We start from the raw sequence: 24571 nt of genomic DNA, 5'->3' as shown, positions 1-24571 counted from the left end.
TCACATCGGGGGACTTTTTTCAGTTCATTCACGACAATTTGCGTCCAACACGTTTCCTTATCCACGAAAGAGTGAAATAAAGTGAAAGTAAAGTCCAAATGGAAAAGGCTCTTTCCTAATCCTTGCGGTGCAGTGAAGTGTTTAGTTTTTACACTTACAAAGTCTGCCAAGTAAATAGCGAATGCGCCATGCTGCGACGCAACCGACTCTTAAAAGGAAAGGAAGATGAGACTCTGATTGGTTTATCCTCAAAACACACCCAGAAATCATTAAGACAATAAGCACAACCCTGTTAGACCATGCGCCACGGTCCAGAGCGTATTTTTCCATCCTTAAAATAGCAAAAGCGGATTTAGACACGCCCTTAATGCTTTTGCGCACTGCACTTTAGACTTTGCGCGTAGATCATTTAAATAGAGCCCTTCATGTTTCAGTTGCAGTTATGTCACACATCAAACAAAAATGCACATTTCAAGTCACTTCATATGACCTCTAATGTAACACTTGATCAATTTAACCATTCCTGCTGACAAAAATGTGCATGAAATAGCAATACAGAAGTTTTTCAACACATACCAATCCACAGTACGGCCCAACAGCAGGTGAATTGGCATCTGGTCCATCGAACAGCTTCAGGTAGTTGTTCTGACAGTCTCCTGGGTCATCAATGCTGATCTGATTAAACATGACGGTCACTACTCGGCCACTAGGAGCTCTGATTGACCACTCACAGGAACTACCATTGGCATAAGTACCAGGGTAGTTTGGACTGGCGAAGGAGCCGTGGTCTCCATATAACACACCTCCACAACCTGGACAACATTTAGGACTCGTATAAAGCTTATGGTGGAATATCGTACAACAGATTGGTTTAATATAATTAGTTAGAACTAGTGAATTGTAATGAATAATTTTGTTTATACCCTGTGGTGAGGAAGTCCAGGTGATCTCGAAGCCATTACGAGCGGTAGTAAAGTCACTCTTGAAGAATATGAAGAGCTGGTTGCTTCCTGGGAAGACGGGATTGGGAAGTGTGTTTCCACAGTGCTTTCCTAATAGAGGAGATGTGGCGGTGCTGCCGTTTCTGACCTGCATCAGCAGAAAGAGATTAACAGAAGTGCTAGTATACTGTTTTATTTTATAGCTGTCTGGGAATAGTATGGACATCTTCTTTATGCATAAAATATGTGGATGATCTGTATTTGCCTAAATGTGCAGCAACAGACACCTACAATACTGTACTTGAATATTATCTAAGATTTACATGGAGGTTTTTTAATAGATTAATAACCAATATTCTTTACATAAAACTGGACAATTTTTAAAATACTGATTTACTAAAAAGTTAGTTTAAAAAAAAACAATTTTAAATGAGCAATTCTCAGTATTATTTTTGGATTTTTAAAAATGTTATTATAGTATTTATCTTATTTAGGTTTTATTTACATCAGCATTTTACTAAATAGTTTAATTTTAGTTTAATTTTACAGTTTAGTATTACTTTAATTTCATTTTGAGTAGCACGAATGAACAAAAACACTGGGTCATGTCACATTTGTCAAGGGTCAAGTGATAATGTAGCATGTTAGAGTTCAGTTATTTATTTTTTTGTAAATATTAGTCAAATAATACATTATATTAGCATAAAGAAAAAGAAAAAAAGAAGAAAAAGTGGTGGTTCAGAATGTTTTTGTTTATGGATTAATATTAATATTGTTTAGTTTTATATGTATTTTAAGTTTTAATCATTTTAGTAACTTTACAAGGCAACTCTTCAGTTTTTTTCATTTAGTTTTATTATTCACTTTAATTTTGAATGACATCAGTTAACAGAAACACTAGGTCACATGACATTTGTCAAGGGTCAAGTGATAATAGAACAGTAGGCAAAATACTTTTTTGTGTACAATATGTGTATTTTTTTTTTTTTTTTTTTTTTTTTTTTTTATATTTCCGTTACTTAAAGTAATTTTATTTGTGTTATTTTCCAAGGCAATTGCTTATTGAGATGTTTGTTTTTTTATTTCGTATTTTATTTTTTACTTGTATAACACAATAACACAAACTAATAAAAACACTGAGTCATGTGACATTTAGTAGTCTGCAAAAATATTTTTGTGAGGTGGTGGTTCAGGTGGTGTTTTACTTCATGTTTTTTCCTTTAATACATATGCATTTATTTATTTATTTATTTATTTATTTATTTATTTATTTATTTATTTATTTATTTATTTATTTATTTATTTATTTATTTATTTATTTTATGTATTTTTAATAATTAAAATAATTTTGTTACTTATTGTCCAAGGCAATCCTTTTCAATCCTTGAAAGTTTCTTTATTTCAAATTTTATTTTAGATTTTACTTGATTTAATTTTGACATTAAACACAAACTAACAAAAACACTGGGTCATGTCATGTGGTGTATATGTATATATATATATATATATATATATATACACACAACTCATTTCTAATACTGATTTATTTTTTTATTTTTTCTTTGCCATGATGCCAATATTTGACTAGATATTTTTCAAGACACTTCTCTACAGCTTAAAGTAAAAGCTTAACTAGGTTAATAAGGTTAACAAGGCAGGTTATGGTAATTAGGCAAGTTATTGTATAATGATAGTTTGTTCTGTAGACTATTGAAAAAATATAGCTTAAAGGGGCTAACAATTTTGACCTTAAAATGGTTTTATTCTAGCCAAAATAAAACAAATAAGACTTTCTCCAGAAGAAAAAATATTATCAGACATACTGTGAACATTTCCTAGCTCTGTTAAACATCCTTTGGGAAATAAAAGAAAAAAAAAAATTCAAAGGGGGTGAATAATTCTGACTTAAACGGTGTATATATATATATATATATATATATATATATATATATATATATATATATATATATATATATATATATTTTTTTTTTTTTTTTTTTTTTTTTTTTTTTTTTTTTTTTTTTGTATATTAAGCAAATAATAACACATTGTTATAATAGTTAAATATAACAGCCAAAAACAAATGTCAATATGTTTCAGCTCACCTCAAGATAGTCAAAGTTGCAGGAAGGATGAGTCTCCACATCAAAACTGGTAAAGAAGAGAGAGATGAAGCTGTTTTGAGGCGCCTGCAGGACGATACTGCACTCCAGGTTATGAGGATACAGATCAGGCCAGCCTGGGCTCTTCAGGTAACCATATTCCTGCTCATACACCCGGCTGCAACCTACATACACGCACGACAATATAAATCACAAGATTAAACACATTTCTCCAAGCACAGGAAAAAAGACTCACCCGCCACCTGATAGCTCAGACTGAACCCGTTTCCAGTCATGAAGGCCTCAGATCTGAAGGTGATGTGCATGGTGCGTCCATAACTGTAGAAATCTGGTACATGCGAGTCTGCGCTGCAAAATTTATGAGCCTGTCCGTAATCTCCCTGAGAGGCAACACAAACATGTTTCAGTGATTTTAATGACAAAGCGACAATGATGCACAAGTTAATAACAAGGTAATTATAAACATAATTATTAATGCGGAATGTTAAAATTGTACAAACTTACATAATAACTAGTTATGTCATGAAAAATAGTTAATAATAGTAATAATGAATTAATGCACACAACAAAATACAGAACGAACAAATAAAATAAGGCCTACGTGATAATGTAAGGAACTAACCTAAAATAAAAAGATATCACGAGGAACATAAAAGTTAAATTAGTATAAAAGTAAAACCTGATAATGTAATAATAAAATTAGTTGAAAATATTTGTATTTGTTGTGTCTATTTTTTTATAGTTATATCTGGATTTTCACAACAAAACAGACATAACACAACATCTTTAAAAGATACGCAAAGAAAAATGACAACACAAAAAATAAATAAAATAAAATAAAAAAGAAGAAGCTCAGATTACATATAAAACGGGAGTACCCCACATTAAACAGATCAGAAAAAAGGATAATAACATTGATTATTTTTCAGATAACAATACATTTACAAAATTCCTTTTAGCATGATGGGACAAAGACCAGGTTCCAAATAATCCACATATGGAGTCCAAACTTTGAAAAAAGTTCTGTTGTTTGTGTAAAACATGGGTAAGATGTTCCATGGGAATTAACTCAAATATTCTCTAGTGCCAACCTTTAAGAGATGGAGATTTATCACTAATCCAATTAAGTAAAATATTTTTTCTGGCGGCAAAGGTTAATATATTACACAATTTCTTATTAGCTGATGAAAAAAATGCGTCCATTAGGTATACCCAAAATCAATGAAACTGGGTCAAAATGCAACAGCATGTTAAAGATCTTTTCTATTTCCCCCAGCACCAAAGACCAAAACATTTCTAGAATTAATTCATTTTAACCATTAGAATCTGGTTGTATTCACACACTGCTGCCACACAACTGTGTTTAAACCCCCTATAAAAGTGATTTTCTTATTAGCTGATGAAAAAAATGCATCCATTAGGTATACCCAAAATCAATGAAACTGGGTCAAAATCCAACAGCATGTTAAAGATCTTTTCTATTTCCCGAATAGAAGGATTAAATAGAATTAGAAGGGTTAAATAGATGTCTGCGGTTAGGGGAGACATGGAGTCTGTGTATTAATTTGTTGTGTCTTTAACTGTATATATATATATATATATATATATATATATATATATATATATATATATATATATATATATATATATATATATATATATATATATATATATATATATATATATATATATATATATATATATATATATATATATATATATATATATATATATATAAACTAAAATTACACTTCTCTGAAGGTTTTTCTGAAATATTTCTTCCCTAAGCTGAAATGATAATAACAACAACAATAAAATATATAACTTGTTTATCCTTTCAGAATTTTTTATCTAAGAACACTAACACTGCAAACTAAAATATTCTAATTTGTTTAATTAAACTATATTACACTTATACTTTATATTAAATATATACTTTTTCATGTGTACGTGGGTCACTGTACACCACAGTGATCCAAATTGTGCTGCTTTGATGACTGTCGCTTTAAATTCAAATGAGATTGTACTCCCGGCCCTCTTTTCAAAAGAGGGCGGAGCAACAAATGCCTGTGTGTCCGATTCAAAACAGGACTAACATTATTTCTGTCAAAAGAAGTGGCTCAGAAGAAAGTCGTCTATGGAGATTACAGTAATCATTTGTAACAATATCTTTGGCAGATACAGCATGAAAACTAATGGATGTTTCTCACTCAGGGCAGTCTATGCTTATGAGGGAGAGATCATCACTAATGAGTGGGGTTTTCCCACTCTGATGACATTTACAGAGGGAGAATGTCAATCAATGTGTCTCCACAAGCTGTTTTTATAAAGCGTGATTATAAAATCTAGAATTAATTCATTTTAACCATTAGAATCTGGTTGTATTCACACACTGCTGCCACACAACTGTGTTTAAACCCCTTAAAAAAAGTGATTTTTGCATAATAGGTCCCCTTTAAGTGTATTTAATGTGTGCAACTGGATCTCACCACAGGGAAGTCCTTAAACTCCAGGAAGTTACTGGTGCAGCTCTGGCTGGCGTCCAGGTGGAACTGCTGAACAGAAACTTTCACCCCTTCCTGAGAGGGAGCATCCAGCACCCAGCGGCATGAGGTGAACGGCGGGTAGGCATTGGGATATAATGGAGATGTGATGGTCTGAGATGTTTCTGTTGCATTGAAAGCTCCTCCGCAAAGACCTAAAGTTGTGGAAAAAGGATATTAGCATGACTGATGCAACATTGGGCGACATGACAAAAATCTCATCACAATAAAAGACATCTCATATCCTGATAATAGTATTTGTATGCAGTATTTTCGCAATTGCACGCCTGTAGCTTGTTCAAAATGCAGCTGCTACGCTTTTAACTGGGACAAAAAAATTTCTATCTCACCAGTTTTATCATCCCTTCACTGGCTGCAGTCCAATTTAGGATTCAATACAAGTTATTGTTATTTGTTTTTAAAGGTTTGAAGGTAGAAAAACCAGTTTCAATTAGTTGTTCCCAAATCACGGTTAAAATCAAAAGATTACAGGGTTTTTTTCTGTCACAGCCCCTCATCTGTGGAAGGGTCTGCCTTTACATATCAGGTCATGCTCTTCACCTTCTGTCTCTTGCTTTTGATTGCATTTAATTAATTTTAATCTGTTTTACATATTTTGTAATATACATATGTACAGTTGAAGTCAGAATTATCAAACCCCCTGAACTATTAGCCCCCCTGTTTATTTTTTTCCCAAATTTAATTTTTTTAAAAAAAATTTTGCTTAAAGGGGCTGATAAGTTTGTCCTTAAAATGTTTTTAAAACATTTAAAACTGCTTTCATTCTAGCCGAAATAAAATAAATAAGACTTTCTCCAGAAGAAAAGAATATTATCAGACATACTGTGAAAAATTCCTTGCTCTATTAAACATAATTTGTGAAATATTTAAAAAAGAAAAAAATTCAAAGGGGGGGGGCTAATAATTCTGACTTCAACTGTATTTAAGTATAGATTTTGTATGTTGGTTGTTTTGTAAAGCCCTTTGGTCAACATCGGTTGTTTTTAAATATGATCAATAAATAAAGCAAACAAACAAACAGTATAGTAAATTTAATGAATTCAAAAATAAATTATTAATTTATATCCATTGAACACATGTAAAGGACTATTTTCTTTTTTATACTTTAAAGTACAGTTGAAGTCAGAATTATTAGCCCCCTTTGATTATTTTTATTTTTTTTTACTATTTCCAAAATGATGTTTAACAGAGCAAGGAAATTTTCACCGTATGCCTGATAATATTTTTTCTTCTGGAGGAAGTTTTATTTATTTTGTTTCGGCTAGAATATAAGCAGTTTTTAATTTTTTAAAAACGTTTAAGGTCAAAATCATTAGCCCTTTAAGCTATATTTTTTTCGATAGCCTACAGCGGGGGTTTTCAAACTTTTGGGGTGGGGGCGGGGGGGGGGGATTATTCTGTAAAAGTCTGACAGATTCTTCCAGAATAAATTAAAAAATAATAAAAAAGACAAGTAGTTAAAAAATAAAATCAAACTAACAAATAAATAAAAATAAATAAATAAAAATAATTAAAAATAATCTAAAATAAAATCAATCAAACTAACAAATAAAGAAATAAATCTAAATAAAAAATAATTAAATAAAAAATAAAATCAAACAAACCAACAAACAAATAAATATAAATAAATAAAAATAATTAAAGTTCCGTTGCAAAACCGCCCAAATTTTCTATACCTACCTATGACATTTTACACCCCCACAATCGTGTTCAAAACGCTCAATCTGGCAACACTGCCCACACACGCGGCAGTCAGTAAAGGACCGCACACACGCACGCACGCACACAAACACGCACACGCACACACACACTTACACACACACGCACACACACACACACACACACACACACATGCACACACACACACACACACATGCACACACGCACACACGCACACACACACACACACATCGCGAAATGCGAAAGTTTTTTTCTAACAACCCATTTGGATGGAAATTTCTAATAAGATTTTTCATTACGCCATAAAGAGTGAATAAATAAAGATTTGACCCTCTCTGATCTATGTATATTTAGTTATTGATATTATTTATGCTACCACTTTGCTGTGGTACTCTTATTTCCATATATTTTATTTTTTAAACTTTGTTATTTTGTGTTCTTTTACTTTACAGTTTGTAAAAAAGAAAAATGTTTAGCAATGGGAAATATACACTCTCTTAAGTAGAATCATTGTACTGTATTTATTGCTACTATAAATAAAAGAAAAAGAAATATGTTGATGAAATATTTTTTCCATTTAAATAAAAATTGGGGACAAAAATATACAGGGGGACTTTAACTGTAAATAGCTTCAGGATATCCATCAACAAAGACATTCCTAAGCCTGAGTTTTGTAGCGTCACCAAAACATCATCTGCATACATACAGATTTAGTGTTCTACTCCTCCTATAACTACAGAATCCCCCTCTAAATCACCATCCTGTCTAATCATTTGACCCAATACATGTACACATGGCTGAGAAGAAGTGGGATCTCACTGTTCACTGTGTTGTAGGTGGCATTGAAGCCGCGGCGGGAAACTGTGCCATCTGAGATGAAGTGAACAGTCAGGAAGTTACTGGCCGAGATGAAGGGCGCAGGAATCACATCTCCACAGAACGTGCCGACCAATGGAAAATTAGCACTGTCACCATCATAGATCTGTAGATAGAGGAGATACAGTTAGTGACAGAAAAATAAATGATCATTCTTTTTCAAATATATCCCAACTGATGTTAAATGGAGAGATTTTGTTCAACACGTTGCATTTGCATTACCTGCAATTATTAGGAACGCTGTTTCTCTGGATTGTTTGAGGAGCTTCTTAAGAACATTTTTTAGTAAAGCATTTCATTTGTGATTATCACTGTCATTTTTATGCAGTTTGTTATCTTTTTTTGCTTTTTGTAAGTGGCACGGTGGCTCAGTGGTTAGCACTGTCACATCACAGCAAGAAGGTCACTGGTTCGAGTCCCAGCTGGGCCAGTTGGCATTTCAGTGTGGAGTTTGCATGTTCTCCCTGTGTTTGTGTGTGTGTTTCTTCCATGTGCTCCTGTTTCCCCCACAGTCCAAAGACATGTGCTATAGGTGAATTGGATGAACTAAATTGGCCATAGTGTATGAGTGTGTATTATATATAGACTATATATTGTAGCGCTTTGAGTTTAGAAAAATGCATCATAAATGAAATGTATTATTATAACCTATTAACTGTAGTGTAGTATGTTTTGCAGCTTTATTATTGGTTTCAATATGTGTGATGGTTATTACCGTGACATGATCGTATCTGCAGAGGGTTCCGGTGGGCCCTTCAAGCTCAAAGGATGTGAATGTGAGGTTGATGGCTTTATTGACCTCCACAGCGATGGTCCACATACAGTCCATATGCGGCTCATACTGACCATTCATGTCAATATCAGGAGAACCAAACATTCCTGATGGGGAAGATAGGAAACCTCCACAACCCTGCTGAGGACCTGGAGAGAGAAAGAGATGAAGGATGTGCTTACAAGAAACCGCCTGGAAGAGGCAGCAGAGTCCACTAAATGACTAAATGTGAGTTTTTGTCTTTGCTTTTAGCTTTGAGATCATTTATATGATGATGTCATTACGACTACGAGGAGCCCTAGAAAGTGTAAATTAATCTGAATTCTAACCATCTACAAAATACGGCCTTGATTTGCAAATAAACTGCAGAACAAAACAAAAGAATGTGCAGAGCTTTACTGGCAGAATCTCTTTGACAGCACAGACTGATAAAGACTTGTGTGTTGTTCTCTGCCATTGTGAATAATAGTCGCTGACTCTTATTGTCTGAATGAGTTGTGTTGTTCACCAAGAACAGTTGGTGTTGTTGTAGGATGGGGCGGATCAACCACACCCCAGAGATGAGCTACAAAAGGGTTCACAGCTTAGTTCTTAAAGGGCCTGGTCATCCTGAAGGGACTGGTGCATAAGACGTCTCAGAGAAAACAAAGCACTGTTTACGACCCCTGAACACTTTGTTCAGCCCTCAATGAGATCTTTGTAGTTCGCTATGAAATCATTCGTGCATTCTTAGTTCTAGGCCAAAATGAGAACTATAGAGGAACAAGGTCAAAGTATCAGACATGTTGATCTGTGAGTAACACAAACTCATTTGAATTAGATGATGAGACTGGTACAACCGAGCTGCCTGTGTTTCTTTTGTTGAAATGGAATCAAATAGACCTATTTTTATCCATCAATGAAACTTTTTAATAATAATAAAAATAATAATAATAAAAAGTTCTTTTCAATAAAGAAAAGTCTGTTCAATGATCCCACCCTATTTTAAAAACCTCCGGGCAGGTATTTGGAGCATTCAAGACCATGCAACTACTACTTAAACACTATTATGAAATCACAAATAAATATAATATATTAAATCAACAATAACATCTGGCATAAACATTTTCATAAATATTGTTTCTTATGTTCGAATGTTTTTAACAAACATTTCAGGCTGCACATCGATCATTTTCCTACTTAAAGCTTGACTTACTGTGGTTACATCGTGTGCGAAGACTAATGCAAAATAAGAAGTTGCTATTTTTAGGCTGGTAACGCTAGGAACTATACTCTCATTCCATAATAATCAAGGAACTTTGATAGTTACTATTTTTTTTTTGTGTGTGAGATGCTGTTGGTCTAATCTGATTCAATGATGTATGCTAAGCTAAGCTAAGCTAAAAGTGCTCCTGTCAGACATGGAGATAGGCTGAATTGATAAAAAAAAATGGTGAAACTCAACTGTGTAACTGTAGGAGAGTTGTAAAATGAGCCAATTTCTGAAAAAAGTTGTGTTCTTTAAATAACTAGTATAAAAAGACCTAACATTTGTTTGTTCCAAACCTATATCAATGTCTTTGTTTTGTTCAATCCATATTATTGTTAGTTGGGACCAAAAACTGTTTTTATGCCCAAATTCTTAAAAATAACTTCTTATAATAATTTCATGATGACACTGTGAATGAATTAGTTATAAATGACTTTAACTTTTAACTTTAGTTTAACTCTGTTTTATTGATGCATATAAGCAGGGCCAGACAGAATCTGCTGATATTTTTTGTTATTTCTGTGCAGAATTTTGCCCCCAAAAAAACATCTGCGGATTTATGCGAAATGATTTTGGGAGTATTATAACTAAAAATTAAATATATTAAATTAATAATAGAATTAATAATTAAAAATAATACCTTTTTAACTTTATTAAATGTTTACAATGCAAATCCAATTAGATCCACTAATTTGGCAAACAAAGCAAGTCTCTTTTATAATAGATCTACCAAAATACAGAAATTTATACTTTGCAAACTAAATTGTAAATAAAACATATGAACATTTTTAACATTTGTCAATATTATTACTGAAATTAAGTTAAAAACTGAATAAATATAGATTTACACACATTTACACAAGTAAATACATAGACTCAATCATGGGCTAATAAATCTGAGCAAATCTGTGGATTTCTGCACACAGACTCCGTGCAGCCCTACATATTAGTCAGAGAGTTACAGTATTAAATATCTAGAATCTGTAAGACATCGATTGTTCCAATCTATCAACAGAAAACAAAATTAGTTCACATCTTCTTCCTCTCTGAATCAAACAGTACAATGATATATTCTTGCTTTATTTAACTTTTTACTTTAATAATTTAAAACAGAATGAGTAAACCCACTGTAAATTCGTTGCCACCTAAATTTAATAACTCTTTACCCTCTGATATTCACAATGCAGAGTATTTTGAAATCATCTCTTTTTTAGCTTAGCTATTATTCGATTTTATTTGATTTTTAGATCTATCATTATTATTATTTGATGTGTTTTTATTTATTTTGATTATTACTTTTTTCATTCATCATTGTATCTTTTACTGCTGTACATTTTAAGTCTGTAGGGTGACTTGAGTTGCTACTTTTAAAGAAGCTACATTAAAATAAAGTTTATTATTATTATGTTGCGTTTGCATGTTCTCCCCGTGTTGGCGTGGGATTTCTCCGGGTGCTCCGGTTTCCCCTACAAGTCCAAAATCATGCACTATGGGTGAATTGAATCAATTAAATTGGCTGTAGTGTATGAGTGTGTGTGAATGAGAGTCTATGAATGTTTCCCAGTACTGGGTTGTGGCTGAAAGGCCATCCGCTGCGTAAAACATATGCTGGAATAATTGGCGGTTCATTCCGCTGTGGTGACCTTGAAATAGAGACTAAGCCAGAGGAAAATGAATGATTATTATGTTGCCTTAAAATGATTAAGTAATTGAACTATGTGAATGATCAAAAAAATGTAGTCAACTTAACAATTCCAAGTTACAGCAGGTTTAGTCGCTTTCTTTTTTAAGTTAACTTGTGATGGGTTTACTCAAGTAACCAATCTCTTTTTACAGTGCAGTTTCTGGTGTATGCTTTGTGCGATTTTACCAAGACAGAAACAGTACCTAAAGTCTCACTGTAGGTTGCTCTCCAACCCTCCGCCGCAATTGATGAGTCAGTAACAAACTGCAGGTACATATGATTGGTGGAGGACCTGAGGTTGGGTGGTAGTTCGCGTCCACAGAACTTCCCCATCAGTGGAGCAAGAGTGCTTTCTCCATCGTACACCGCCACATAGTCAAAGTTACACGTCGAGGAGGCTTCCAGATTAAAAGAGTTGAACCTATTGGAGATAACGACACATACAGTCCATGATGATGTTGCAGGACAGGCCAATTTTACACTGACTACATTTACATGGACATCAGCAATCTGATTATTTGCCTTAATCTGAATAAGACGATAATAAGATTAAGGTATTTATATGAGTTGTTTTTGAATGTTCCTTTCTTGTTCCCATTTTACATGTTATAGTACATAGTTTGATTAACGTCATTACGTCAGCATTCAACGCTAGTTTCCTCCGGCGTTTCACGCAACAACAATTTGTGTTCATCATGGCACCATAAATTATGTCAGGTTTTGTTTTTAATTTGTTGTAAGTTTGTTTAATTTGTTGTAAGTTCAACTGCTGGTAATTTCTCACACTATGGGTGCAAACAGACGATGGTGGATACAAATTTTTAGGCAACAGGTCACCTTTGCCATTTCATTCACTAACTTTCTTCCATTTCTTCCAGATTTCTAAGTATAGTCATCGTTTCTTGCTCGCACCAAAAACATGCTCTCTCTTGCTTGAAGCTATTCTCATTTATTTGTCGCCAAACAAACTGGTAATAGTTTGATTAAGATGTTTACATGTTTGTACTGCACTTCAATAATGCGACTAAAACAGGAATACTCCATGCGTCTTAATTCCATTTCAGTTTAGTTTCGATTATGACTTTAGTCAGATTAAAGTCATCAAAAACATACTAATAATAATAATAATAATAATAATAATAATAATAATAATAATAATCACTGTTTGCATGGAAGACTCTTAATCAGAGTACTGTCTTAAAATCTGAGTATCGGTGTCCATGAAATGTACTCAATGACTGGGAGAAGGGGTGTTTTTTCCTGAAAGAAAGCCTCTGGGGACAGATTAAGCATGAAGGGCTTCCTGTCTGACATCAATAGAAGATATTAGTCTGGTTTCGCAGACAAAGGGAAAGACCGATGATCAATAACAGAATGCTTTTCTTTCTGAGCATCTGTCTCTCTGTTTGAACACAGCTGTCTTGATGGATGCCTGACGGTAAAGATTTTTGTTTTTTGATCTGTACTTTGGAGACCAACGTACACATCAATTTAGAAAGAAATAACGAGGTTGGGAAAATAGACGGTAGATATGAAGGTTAAAAAAAGTGTAAAATGACACTTCGAAAAAGATTCTTTTGCATCAAAAGACATTCATAGTAGGGCTGCACGATGCTGGAAAAATCTGACATTGCGCCATTTAGTTTTTCTGTGTTATTGTGATGGAAATTATTTAATATTGATGAACATATATTGATGATTGACAATAATATATTGATTTTATAAACTGATTAATGTTTTGCTAAAGTAAAGATCAAATGCATTATAATCAATGGGCTATTACAGTCATGTGTTATCTACTGGTAGTTCAAGAGTTAAGGAGCAGTAGAGAAATTCTTATCTAAAACATTGGAACATCCTTGGGATTCTTGTGCTCACAGAGGCTGTCTGTGTGTAAACTGATCATTCTCCGTACAATTAAAGCAAGTAAAAGACAAACTTTGTCTGACTTTATTCAATTTTAGTCTTCAAATTAAAATGTTTTCCTTGTGAACAGGAAGAAAATAATTTGCCATTATATGTTGCGATATGGATACAATTTCAATAGAGGGCTTAAATAGATCTGTTTGGTAAGAGTTCATTATTTTAGATTGATTGTGATGATTGACACGCCTTTGAGTAAAGGAGCCAATCATTGATCACTATAGACTGGCGATCGTCCGGGGGAGGGGCTTAATCCACATGTGTGCTCTTTAGACAGTTTCTGCAGCTTTCTCTCTCTCAAAATGTTACATAAATTCTAAATCTAAATTATTTTGTAGGGGGGTTAACCATGCATTTTACATAGATTAATACAAACGAGTCAAGATAAAGTGAAATAAACATGACTTTATGGTTTTCTGGGGAGTCTATCAGTATTCATGTACAGAAATTGAAAAATCAAATGTAAAAAAATAACACTACATAGTCTTCATTGTTTAAATAAATCAGAAATATTAATTGTTATTAAAGTTACATAAAGTACAATTTCATGTACCTGAATGCTTTAAACTCTCTTTAAATCATCACAATCTAAGAAAACCTAAAAAAAAACACTCACGGATGATAAACTTTCACTCTATTATACTTAAACTCTGCAGAGACTCCACAAATGTGTTCTGAACTGGCCTCTGCTCAACTATAATCCCGACTCAACATCACATACCCTGCGATGTGACTAAGATGGATGCGCATATTGCGATATTAATGCAGGAATATTATATTGTGACGCCCTAATGCAAAATATTGGTTTATGAATAATAACAGAACACACATTGTTGATCAGACTCACTTGAGATTGATGACCCGGTTGTTGCGGACATATATGTGGTACGTGCAGTTGATGTTGTGGTGGTAGTTGGAGATAGAATGGGATGGACTGCCGATTGTCCCAGCTGTTCCATTAAACACGCCACCACACGCTGATAAAATACAGAAACACATACAATGACACATGTATCATGTAAAATTGAATCCTTTTAGCCAACAAGTTGAGCTAAAATTTAAAGAACAAGACTTTAATTATTAAACCGTTTATTTAAAGCTATTCTCATAAAGCAGAGGTTCTCAAATTCTCAATTTGAAGGTCTAAATCTGAATTTCTCATCAATGTTAAAGGTCTGGAAAAGTTGGTTATAAGCAGTGTTGTGTGTAATTAGTAACAAAGTAATTATTACTTTAATTAATTCAATTACTTTTATTCTTCCATTCTTTTTTTGAGGGTGCTTTATTTTCCCATCATGTGCGCTTTGTTTATTTCATCTTTGTAAATGTTGAAAATCAATAAACATATACAAAAAAAAAATTAATTCAATTACTTATCGTCTGCCAAAAGTAAAGTAAGGGATTACTTTCATTTTTAGGCACTCTAATTATAATTTCTATTAATATATTAGCCTTAATGCTGTACATAAATTCAACAGTTCTGTAATAATCAATTCAGAAAAGCAGTCATTGAATTTTTTGAAATGCAATTATATTTTACAGTATAATTCTAACTAAAGGAAATTGCATTGATCAAGACAATTAAACACGCTTAAGAAACAATGAATAAGAGCTTAGTTCATGACAAAAAGTCAATCATTACTAATTACATCCTTAAACTTGTATATAAATTGCTTTTCTAATTACTTTATCTGAAAATATTTTGTTTGACATTACTTTTATTTAACATACTTTTTGTTGTAATTTAATAATTGCATGAAATCCCTATAAATCTTAACAATATAAATTAAACTTTTTACACATTTTAATAAAGCTAAACGTTTTTGACTCAATTTAAATACAGTTTAATTTATGCTGTCTATGCATTGAGATTCATAGGGATTTCATGAAGTAATAACTTATTAAATTACTCTAGTAATAAATTACTTTTCATTCATTCATTCATTCATTTTCTTTTTGGCTTAGTCCCTTTATTAATCTGGGGTCGCCACAGCAGAATGAACCGCCAACCCATCACTGAGAAACAACCATACACACTCATCTTACCCAATACACCTATACCTTTGTAGTATAGGTGGGAAACCATATGGGGGAAACCAGAGCAACACGGGAAGAACATGCAAAATCCACACAGAAACGTCAACTGACCCAGCCGAAGCTTGAACCAGTGACCTTCTTGCTGTGAGGCGAACGTGCTACCCACTGGGTGACCATGCAATATTACTTTTCAGAAGTTATTAGAAAAGCAATTTAAATACAGTTTTAAGGATGTAATTATTGAATTTGAAGTGACTTACACAACACTGATTAAAACAAAACGTAATTTTAATAAACATGCACATACATGAATCAACTATTTAAAAAAATTAACTGCCCTTTGCACTTAAAAATACAATAATAACATGTGCAAAAGTGACAAAACGATAAGTGACACAAATTAAGTGTCAGCAATTTTTGTAAATATAATCTAATGTGTAATCTAATGTGAGAAATGGCACGTCACACAGACAAACTATCGTCTCGGCTTCATTTCAGACCATCACATTTAATCCTTTACACAATTAGTGCACTTAAAATATGAAATATAGATGGGTTCAGATTGAATTCTCTGTGATGTGAAGTCCAGACTTTGAGAAGCCCAGTCAGAGAGTATTGACTGTACATTTCTGTTGTGCCCCATTCACTGTTAATGAGTGCGTGGATGTAGCTGTGGAATCTGCCATGGAATTCTCTTGCATATTTGCATACTCTCCCAAATCCCCTCATATTGTTCAAAAAGTGCAGCGTGCTTTCATTCCTACCATTCCACTTAGTGAATCAGATCTGCATTACTGTCATGATAAACAACCAAAACTCACTTAAGCGCACGCCTACATCCAAGCCACACCCAAACATCTATCTAAGCCACACCCACATCTTGCATAGTTACATTTTAACCATACCCACATCACAACCAAAACTGCTTGAATTACTGAATTATTCTTGTATACTATGGAGTCATTTTTGTAATGATCAGTGTTGGGGTAATCCGTCACAAGTAACCTGAGTTATGTAATCAGATTACATTTCAAGTAACTAGTAAAGTAACGCATCAATTTTTTTCATTTCCAAGAAAACATCGGAGTTAGTTTTGCAAAAATGTTACACCGTTTAGTTTGTTTTGTTACACCGTTACTTTCTGTTGAACTAATTCATTACAAGTAACCAGAGTTATGTAATCAGATTACTTTTTTTCAAGTAACTAGTTATGTAACGCAACTTTTTTCATGTTTAAGTTATAAAACAAATAACCTGCTACAGTTATGCCGTCTGTCCATACTACCCCAAAGGTTTCTACCCCTGAACATGGAGAGTTTTGGAAATGCAGCAGAGGCCGTTTCTATTTAAAATGCTGGTGCTCTGTATCAGTGTGAACAGAGCAAAATGGAGGCATCTGAAAATGGAGGCTTGGCTCCCAAAATTGACTCCCTTATTGGATCTTTTGGGTCATTGTTAGGGCCAGACAGAATCTGCAGACATTTTTTGCTATTTCTGTGCAGAATTTTGTAAAACAACCAGCAGATTTATGCAATATGTTTTTGGGAGCATTGTAACTATTTTTTTAATTTGTTTTATTTTTGTTTATTAATTTGGAAAATAAAAAAAATCAAGTTTTTTTAATGTTTACAATGAAAATCCAATTAGATCCACTTAGTTGATAAACAAAGCAAGTCTCTCATATAATATATCTACTAAAAGACAGAAGATATTACTTTACAAACTGTATTGTAAATAAATCATATAACAAATTTCATATTAGTCAATAATATTACTGAAATGAATAAAAAAGTGACTAAATCTAAATTTACACACATTTACACAGGTAAATAAATAGACTCAATGATGGGTTAAAAATCTGTGGATTTCTGCACGCACAGATTCCGTGTGGACCTAGTCATTGGCTGCATTTACACTGCAGATCTTGATGATCAAGCCCGATTTTGTGACTGTATTCCATTTCTTGCTGACCTGCTTGCATCATCTTTTAAAAGTGACTCGTATCCAATTGTCCAGAGTCACTTGCTGTCTTCAAGAAACGACTAAAAACTCAACTGTTTAGTCTCCACTTTCCTTCCTAGTCTTAACTGCCTCTCTGGCTATACCACTAACTGTACTCTCTCTCACACAAAAAAAAAACAAAAAAAAAAACAAAAAAAAAAATTAATTTACTAATGCTTTGCTTCTTAGACTTTACACACCTGAAACTTGTCTATAGCACTTGTTCACTGCTGCTCTTATAGTTGTGTAAATTGCTTCCTTGTCCTCATTTGTAAGTCGCTTTGGATAAAAGCGTCTGCTAAATGACTAAATGTAAATGTAAATGTAAATGTAAATGTCTGCATTTACATGGCACACGACAAAGGAGCAATGACCATGAAAAAAAGAGCAGGCGCTGACTGATAGCTGATAATAAAAGAGAGCTCTTTTCAATCTGTGCGCAGGGTTTTTTTAAATTATTATTGACAAGTTGTTTTACTATAGTTTATGACAGAAAAGTTTTTATTTGGCCATTTTCTTTTAATCTAGGCAATTTTAAACCAGTAGGCATCTTAATGTGATGTCCATGGTGTGATTTATGCACGTAAATCAGAAAAAAAAAATCGGAATTGAGTCACTTGAACTATCCAGTGTAAATGCAGTCATTGTGTATCCTACCCTGAACTTGTCAAGCACCTATAATATAACAATAAACAATATAGACATGGAAGCTTGGCTCGCATTGTTGTCCATTAGAATGGCTCCATCATTATCTATTTTTAAATTACTTCTTAAAACGTACCTTTTTAGCTTGGCTTTTTAATATTATTTAATAGTCCTTTCTACTGCTTTCAGACATTTCTCTTGTCTTATTTCTGTTTTATATTCCATCTTTATTTTTACTTTGTCTTATGTACAGCACTTTGGCCAGTCTTGTGACTGTTTTTAAATGTGCTCTATAAATAAATGATGTTTTATAAACAGATTTCAGGAGGAGCACACGCAGATGTTTCAGCAATTCAATACATCATTGACAATCATTCTATTATCCAATCAGTATAGGACCAAACCCCTATAAATACCAAAGCAGTCCTACCTGCATTATCTCACAACTTTAGCATCCCTCCACCACCCCGACACCTCACCTCTTAAACATTATCAACCCAGGGCGAGCGTTATGGGGCCGGGCTAGACGATTCGCTCAAACCCCAACTTCTTTTTATTCCCAGATAAGAGAAATAACAGGAGTTGGGGTGTCTTCCCCGAGCTCAGAGCCCTCTCCCTGGACAGCACGCCAAATACGCCTTATTCTTAAACATCTGTAAGTGTAAACTCGTGAATTGAACTTGAACATTTTAGCAGCCATTGGGCAGTTAAACATGTGTTGTTGACTAGTAACATAATAATAATAATAATAATAATAATAATAATAAACAAATAACAAGAATAAATTTTATTTATAGTGCGCTTTTCTCAGACCCAAAGCGCTAAATACAGAGTGAAGCATGTACTTCCTGTTAATACTTGTATATGCATGCCCAGATTGCGTGTATGGCCATGTGATATACATTTTGGATGGAGATCTTTTCAAAAACACTAGATGAAATGCCAGTGTGGTAAACATGGATTTACATTAGTGTAAACAGGGCCTTAGTTACTTTATTAAAGGATTGTAATATATTACTTTAAAAAGTAACTATCCCAAACGCTGATAATCATTGTCAGGATGGTATTTAGAGAATTAAACGTACTGCATTATATGTCCAGTTTGTTTTGTGGCTGAAGCTTACGTATTGTTGTGTATTCTGCCAGGAAGCCATTGTCATGGATGATGGAATCAGAGTAGAAGTTGATGAGCATTGGTCCGAAAGTGGTGAAGATGCCTGGGATTGTATTTCCACAAAGAGTAGCCAATGGTGCACTACTGGCGGTGGTGCCGCTGTAGATTTTCACACCATCATAGACACATGTGGAGTGCGCTAGGGGGGATGGAGCAGATTAATTATTCAGCTTAAGGAACTGTGTAATTCTTACCTAGTTGTTATTAGATCACAAATTATATAAAACATACCCTCTATCTGGAAAGTTCTGAAAGTGAGCACAACCACGAACTGTTCTCCAGCATTGATGATGTAATTACAGTTGGAGTTTGCTGGATAGTGGTCTGGGTAGTTTGGGGAAACTACACGGCCAGTTGAGGCTGTGAAATTGGCTCCACAAGCTAAAAGATGAGATTGAATAGAGACATGAGTGGAATTATTGACAGGTTAGGAACAAAAACAGCCACACACCATTAGGATACGCACTAGTGTAGAATGCAGCAGAGAAGCCTTTGCCGGGTGTATCTGAGGACTGGAAACGAGCTGTAATAACATTTCTGGGTGCAATGATGGCAGCAGGGGCTGTAGTGCCACAGCCGGTGGTCAAGAGATTCTCGTCATTCTGAATGTTGTCAGACCACATCTGTCAGATAGACAGAAAACAGAAAACACAATGAGTGTAACGGTGGAGTATAACATAATTAAAGCTGGGCAAGTTAATGTGTTAATAACGCTTTAATTAATAAGCGATGACAATTAGTTTATCGAATGTTAATGAAGTACAGCACGCGTGGGTTCTTATAAGCCGGCGGTCAATAATCTGCAGGTTCAAAGAAATCTACTTAATAAAAACAAAACAGGTAATAAAAAAATTCTAGAAGGTGGCAAAATAGCAAAAAATTTATAAATAAATACATTTACATGTGACAATGCAGTTATTATTATTTTGATTATTTTAAATGTCTTTTAGGTACTTTAAAAGACTCTGCATCAGAGTCTGAATAATGTGTCTCAACCTGTGGGAATATTTGGAATGGGCCTAAAGGGTTCACTTCACACCAAATGTGGAGCACTGCATCACTTGCTCTCGTTTACTCATGGGATGTTTTTCCACTTTGAGCAAATTTTATCCTTGTGTTGAATCGTGGAAGATGTGGTTGAGGTGAATTCTGTGCTTTTGCTGCACATGCATTATGCTGCCTGGTGGAAAATGCCTGTATTTGCGCATTTGCATTAACTTTGTATGTAATCTACTCATAGGAATACTTATTTTGGGCTTTTGGTGTGAAACCAGCATATGATAAAATCCGCGAATGATCGTTCCGAAGTGAAGTAACGATTTTAGACTGAAATATAGATTAATTTTAGATTGAATTTGATCCCATTAATGTCTAAGTTAAGATTTACAAGATATTTGTTAATAAGGGGATACTGCTATAAAAACACCAATAGATATGCTGCAGAAGGAGACGTTGCGGAAATCCGTGAATGAACATTCTGAAGTGAAGTAAAAACTTTAAATGAAAGTAAAGATTGGTTTAAGATTTATTTTGATCCCATTAGTGTCTAAGTTAAGTTTTACAAGATATTTTAACTGTTAAAAAGGGAATACTGCCATATAAACACCAATACATATGCTGCAGACAGAGATGCTTCGGAAATCCGTGAATTTTTTATTTATTTTTTAGTTTAGTTTAGTTTATTTGTTTACAGGGTCAATGCACATTAATAAACATTACTGTAAAATGTGCCAAAATTAGACAAGAATGGCTATTTATCATCTGTAGACCCCTTACAGAATGTTAAGAAGTCACACCTAAAATAGAAGCACAGAATAATAACATAAAATACATTTTGATATATAAAATACAATTAAAAAGTAAAAAACAAAAACAGACTGATGGCAGCAGAAGTAGACGATAAGTGTCAAGAATACAGTACTAATGCTGACAATGCTGATTTGTCACTAACCAATTTTTAACATGAGACTGAAAAGAACGAAAAGCAAGTGATCTTCTAATTGTTTGTGGGATGGAGTTGCATTCTCCAAGCTTTCACTGAAAATACTGACTGACTAAATTAACTTTTTTTGAGAGGAATAATACGATCCCCCTTTTTCACCACCTCTAGTAGATCGGTGAGCAGTCGTTCTAATATTCACAAACTGATTTAGTGGTGAAGTCGGGTTATGTAAAGTCTTAAACAGTGAAGATTTTAGACGAAAGTAAAGATTGATTTAAGATTTAATTTGATCCCATTGATGTCTAAGTTAAGATTTACCAGATATTTTTAACCGTTAATAAGGGAATACTGCTATAAAAACACTTCAGTTGTTTAAATTGTTAATGTATTTTATTCATATACCAGAACATTTAAAATGTGCAATACACAAACTTTCAATTCATTGTTGAATTTTGCATGTAAGAATGCATACAAAAGACTATTCGAGATTAAAATTTGTAATGGTTGCCCAGCACTAAACATAATGAAAGATTACTTATCTGTTTACCTTGATATAACTATTTTGACACTGTCCACTCGAGTCTGGGATCTGGAAGTCACTGGCAAAGCCCATTTCCAGATGGTTTCCATCATGGGCAATGATAGTCCAGGAACATTCGATATTGGTCGGGAAATTCTGAGGATAATTGGGAGATTTGATGGTACCTGTATCAGCATGGATAATTCCTCCACATCCTGAAGAAGGGAAAATTGCTTTAGTTCAATTGGAACCTACAGAAAGTAAAAACCTAACGGAAGTACAGTTGATGTATACCTGTTGAGTCTGTTGACCAGGTGGCAGTAAATCCTCCTTTGGACACTGTATGATCAGCAAGGAATACCACAACTAATTTGTTAGAGCCTGATCGGATGGTTCCTGGAGAGTTGTGGCCACAGTATTGACCAATAATGGGGGATCCTGACGAGGCTCCATTGAAGATGGTCACAGAATCCCAGACGCACTGGCTGTGCTCCTCCACTTCAAAGTATGTAAATGTAAGCTAGACAAAAGTATTTGCAAATGATGTTATTGATCAATTTCAGTGTTGAGGTCTAAAGAAGACACCATCCCAAGAAGCTGTTGTAACTTACAACAACAGTGTGGCCCACTGGAGCTTCAAGAAGCCATGTACAACGGCTCGGACTGGGGTAGACATTGGGATATCCAGGGCTAGAGATGACACCTCCATCTCCGCTTTGTGTCCCTCCACACTCTGAGGAAAAGCAGTCAGTTAAGCTCATGTGCAACTGAGATTTATTTAAAGTCTGCGTGAATCGGAAGTTGCTGAGACTTTTATTTCAGTACTGTATGTTGATTTACTTTCAACGGAAACAGAATATTAAGTAGGGGGCCTAGCTTCTGTTTTGTAAATGCAAATGGTCAGACTTTGATTGAAGATTACCAAACATTTCAGTGGATTAGCATGGATTAATTGTTTACCTAAAGAATAACAATGTGCGTTAGCAAAAAACACATTGCAAACTTTGATTTTACACAGACTTTAAGTGTTACAGAGCAATAGATGGTACCTGAAAAGGAATATGTTGCCTTGAAGCCGAGGTCACCCACAGCCTCATCAGACAGAAAGTGAACCCAGAGACTAGGAGTGGACACCACTATGGGGACTGATGGAGGAGTCTGTCCACATAAACGAGTCAAGAGCTCTCCATTGTGATCTCCTATATTAGGAAAAACAGACAAAACAAGTCAAGTCTAGGGTTTCCTTTACTGTAATGTTGTCTCTTAATTGACAAGATATCGCATCAACGGTGGGGAAAGAGTTGAATGGTACATTAGAAAGTGTTTAGTGTCCCTCATAGTGCATTTGGAAACTCTTACCCAGTCTGAACTCCAAGTAGTCCCACTCACAGGTTTGGTGATGCTCTAGATGCAGCTCGTCTATAATAACCACAATGGAGGAGTTCGTGTGATGTGGGTTCTGGATCAGCCATTCACAGTTCAGGTTGTTACTGTAGTTTCCATTGCCAAAGTCGGGTGAGGTGAAGTTTCCAGGTTCAGTGAGAATCCCACCACACACTGCAAAGTGCAAAGACTCACGAATTAAATCAGGACCCCCAAAAGTGTTTACTTTAAAGCCAAAGTTCTTCTTTCCTACCAGCTGGCTCCTCTGATGAGTAATCTGCTGTGAATCCACCATTAGACACAGATGAATCTGTGCTGAAAATGACTGTCATAGTATTCCCTGAAGACTTGACCTGGGTACCAGCAGGGACTGTACCACATAAACGATCCAACCGAGGGGCACTGGGTGTCAGACCATTCAGGATCTACCAATCCAAGAGTGAAAATGGCTGTGTTGAAGATCTGAATTGAACAATACACACAGAAACCCACATGCAGGATGATCCCCTCTAAAACATACAGATAACCTCACCTCCACAAAGTCAAATGCACAGGTACTTTGGTCCTCCAGCCTCAAGTCATTGATGGTAAGAGTGACCCTACGACCTTGAGGAACAGTGATACTCCAGCGACAAATTCGGCTGTGTGGGTAGAGGTTCGGGTAGTTGGGAGATGATATGGTCCCGAATGGTGCATTCAGATCCCCTCCACATTCTACAAGACAAACGATTTGTTTTATTATCAGATAAGGTCTTTATTACCAGATAAAGTCTCATTTTCGTTCACCTAAATATGGTTAGACACAGAAACCTTCCACACTGAGTCCCATATTTATTAATGAATTATGATGCTTACAGTATGTGTTTGTTTTCGCTTATGGATTTCATACTTGCCTTCAACACTGGCTTCAAATGATAAGCTGAACCCTCCAGCATTCGCACTAGCATCACTGACAAACTTTACATAGGCAAAACTGTCACCAGTGTCCATGGAAGCCGGAAGGTTGTTTCCACAGTGTTTCCCCAACAGGCGACCTGGTGAGAAAAAGAACTTGCAT

General features: G+C 34.5%; 1 protein-coding gene across 1 annotated transcript in view; it reads right to left on the bottom strand.

Annotated features, from left to right (window-relative positions):
* Positions 1-24571, bottom strand: part of cubn (cubilin (intrinsic factor-cobalamin receptor)) — a 96258-nt gene that overhangs the window by 2551 nt on the left and 69136 nt on the right. The window contains 20 exon segments of the mRNA XM_056450472.1: positions 577-812; positions 924-1089; positions 3047-3228; positions 3300-3444; positions 5554-5762; positions 8128-8290; positions 8900-9105; positions 12093-12310; positions 14660-14789; positions 19620-19808; positions 19901-20050; positions 20136-20292; positions 22159-22346; positions 22426-22651; positions 22743-22864; positions 23181-23330; positions 23491-23688; positions 23768-23939; positions 24047-24228; positions 24408-24548. Of these exon segments, the coding sequence (XP_056306447.1) occupies positions 577-812; positions 924-1089; positions 3047-3228; positions 3300-3444; positions 5554-5762; positions 8128-8290; positions 8900-9105; positions 12093-12310; positions 14660-14789; positions 19620-19808; positions 19901-20050; positions 20136-20292; positions 22159-22346; positions 22426-22651; positions 22743-22864; positions 23181-23330; positions 23491-23688; positions 23768-23939; positions 24047-24228; positions 24408-24548 (3530 nt within the window).

The sequence above is a fragment of the Danio aesculapii genome, chromosome 24, assembly GCF_903798145.1.
Source record: "Danio aesculapii chromosome 24, fDanAes4.1, whole genome shotgun sequence".
In the NCBI taxonomy this organism is placed as follows: domain Eukaryota; kingdom Metazoa; phylum Chordata; class Actinopteri; order Cypriniformes; family Danionidae; genus Danio; species Danio aesculapii.
Note: the sequence above shows the minus strand (reverse complement) of the source record. Positions and strands in the feature narration are given on the sequence as shown.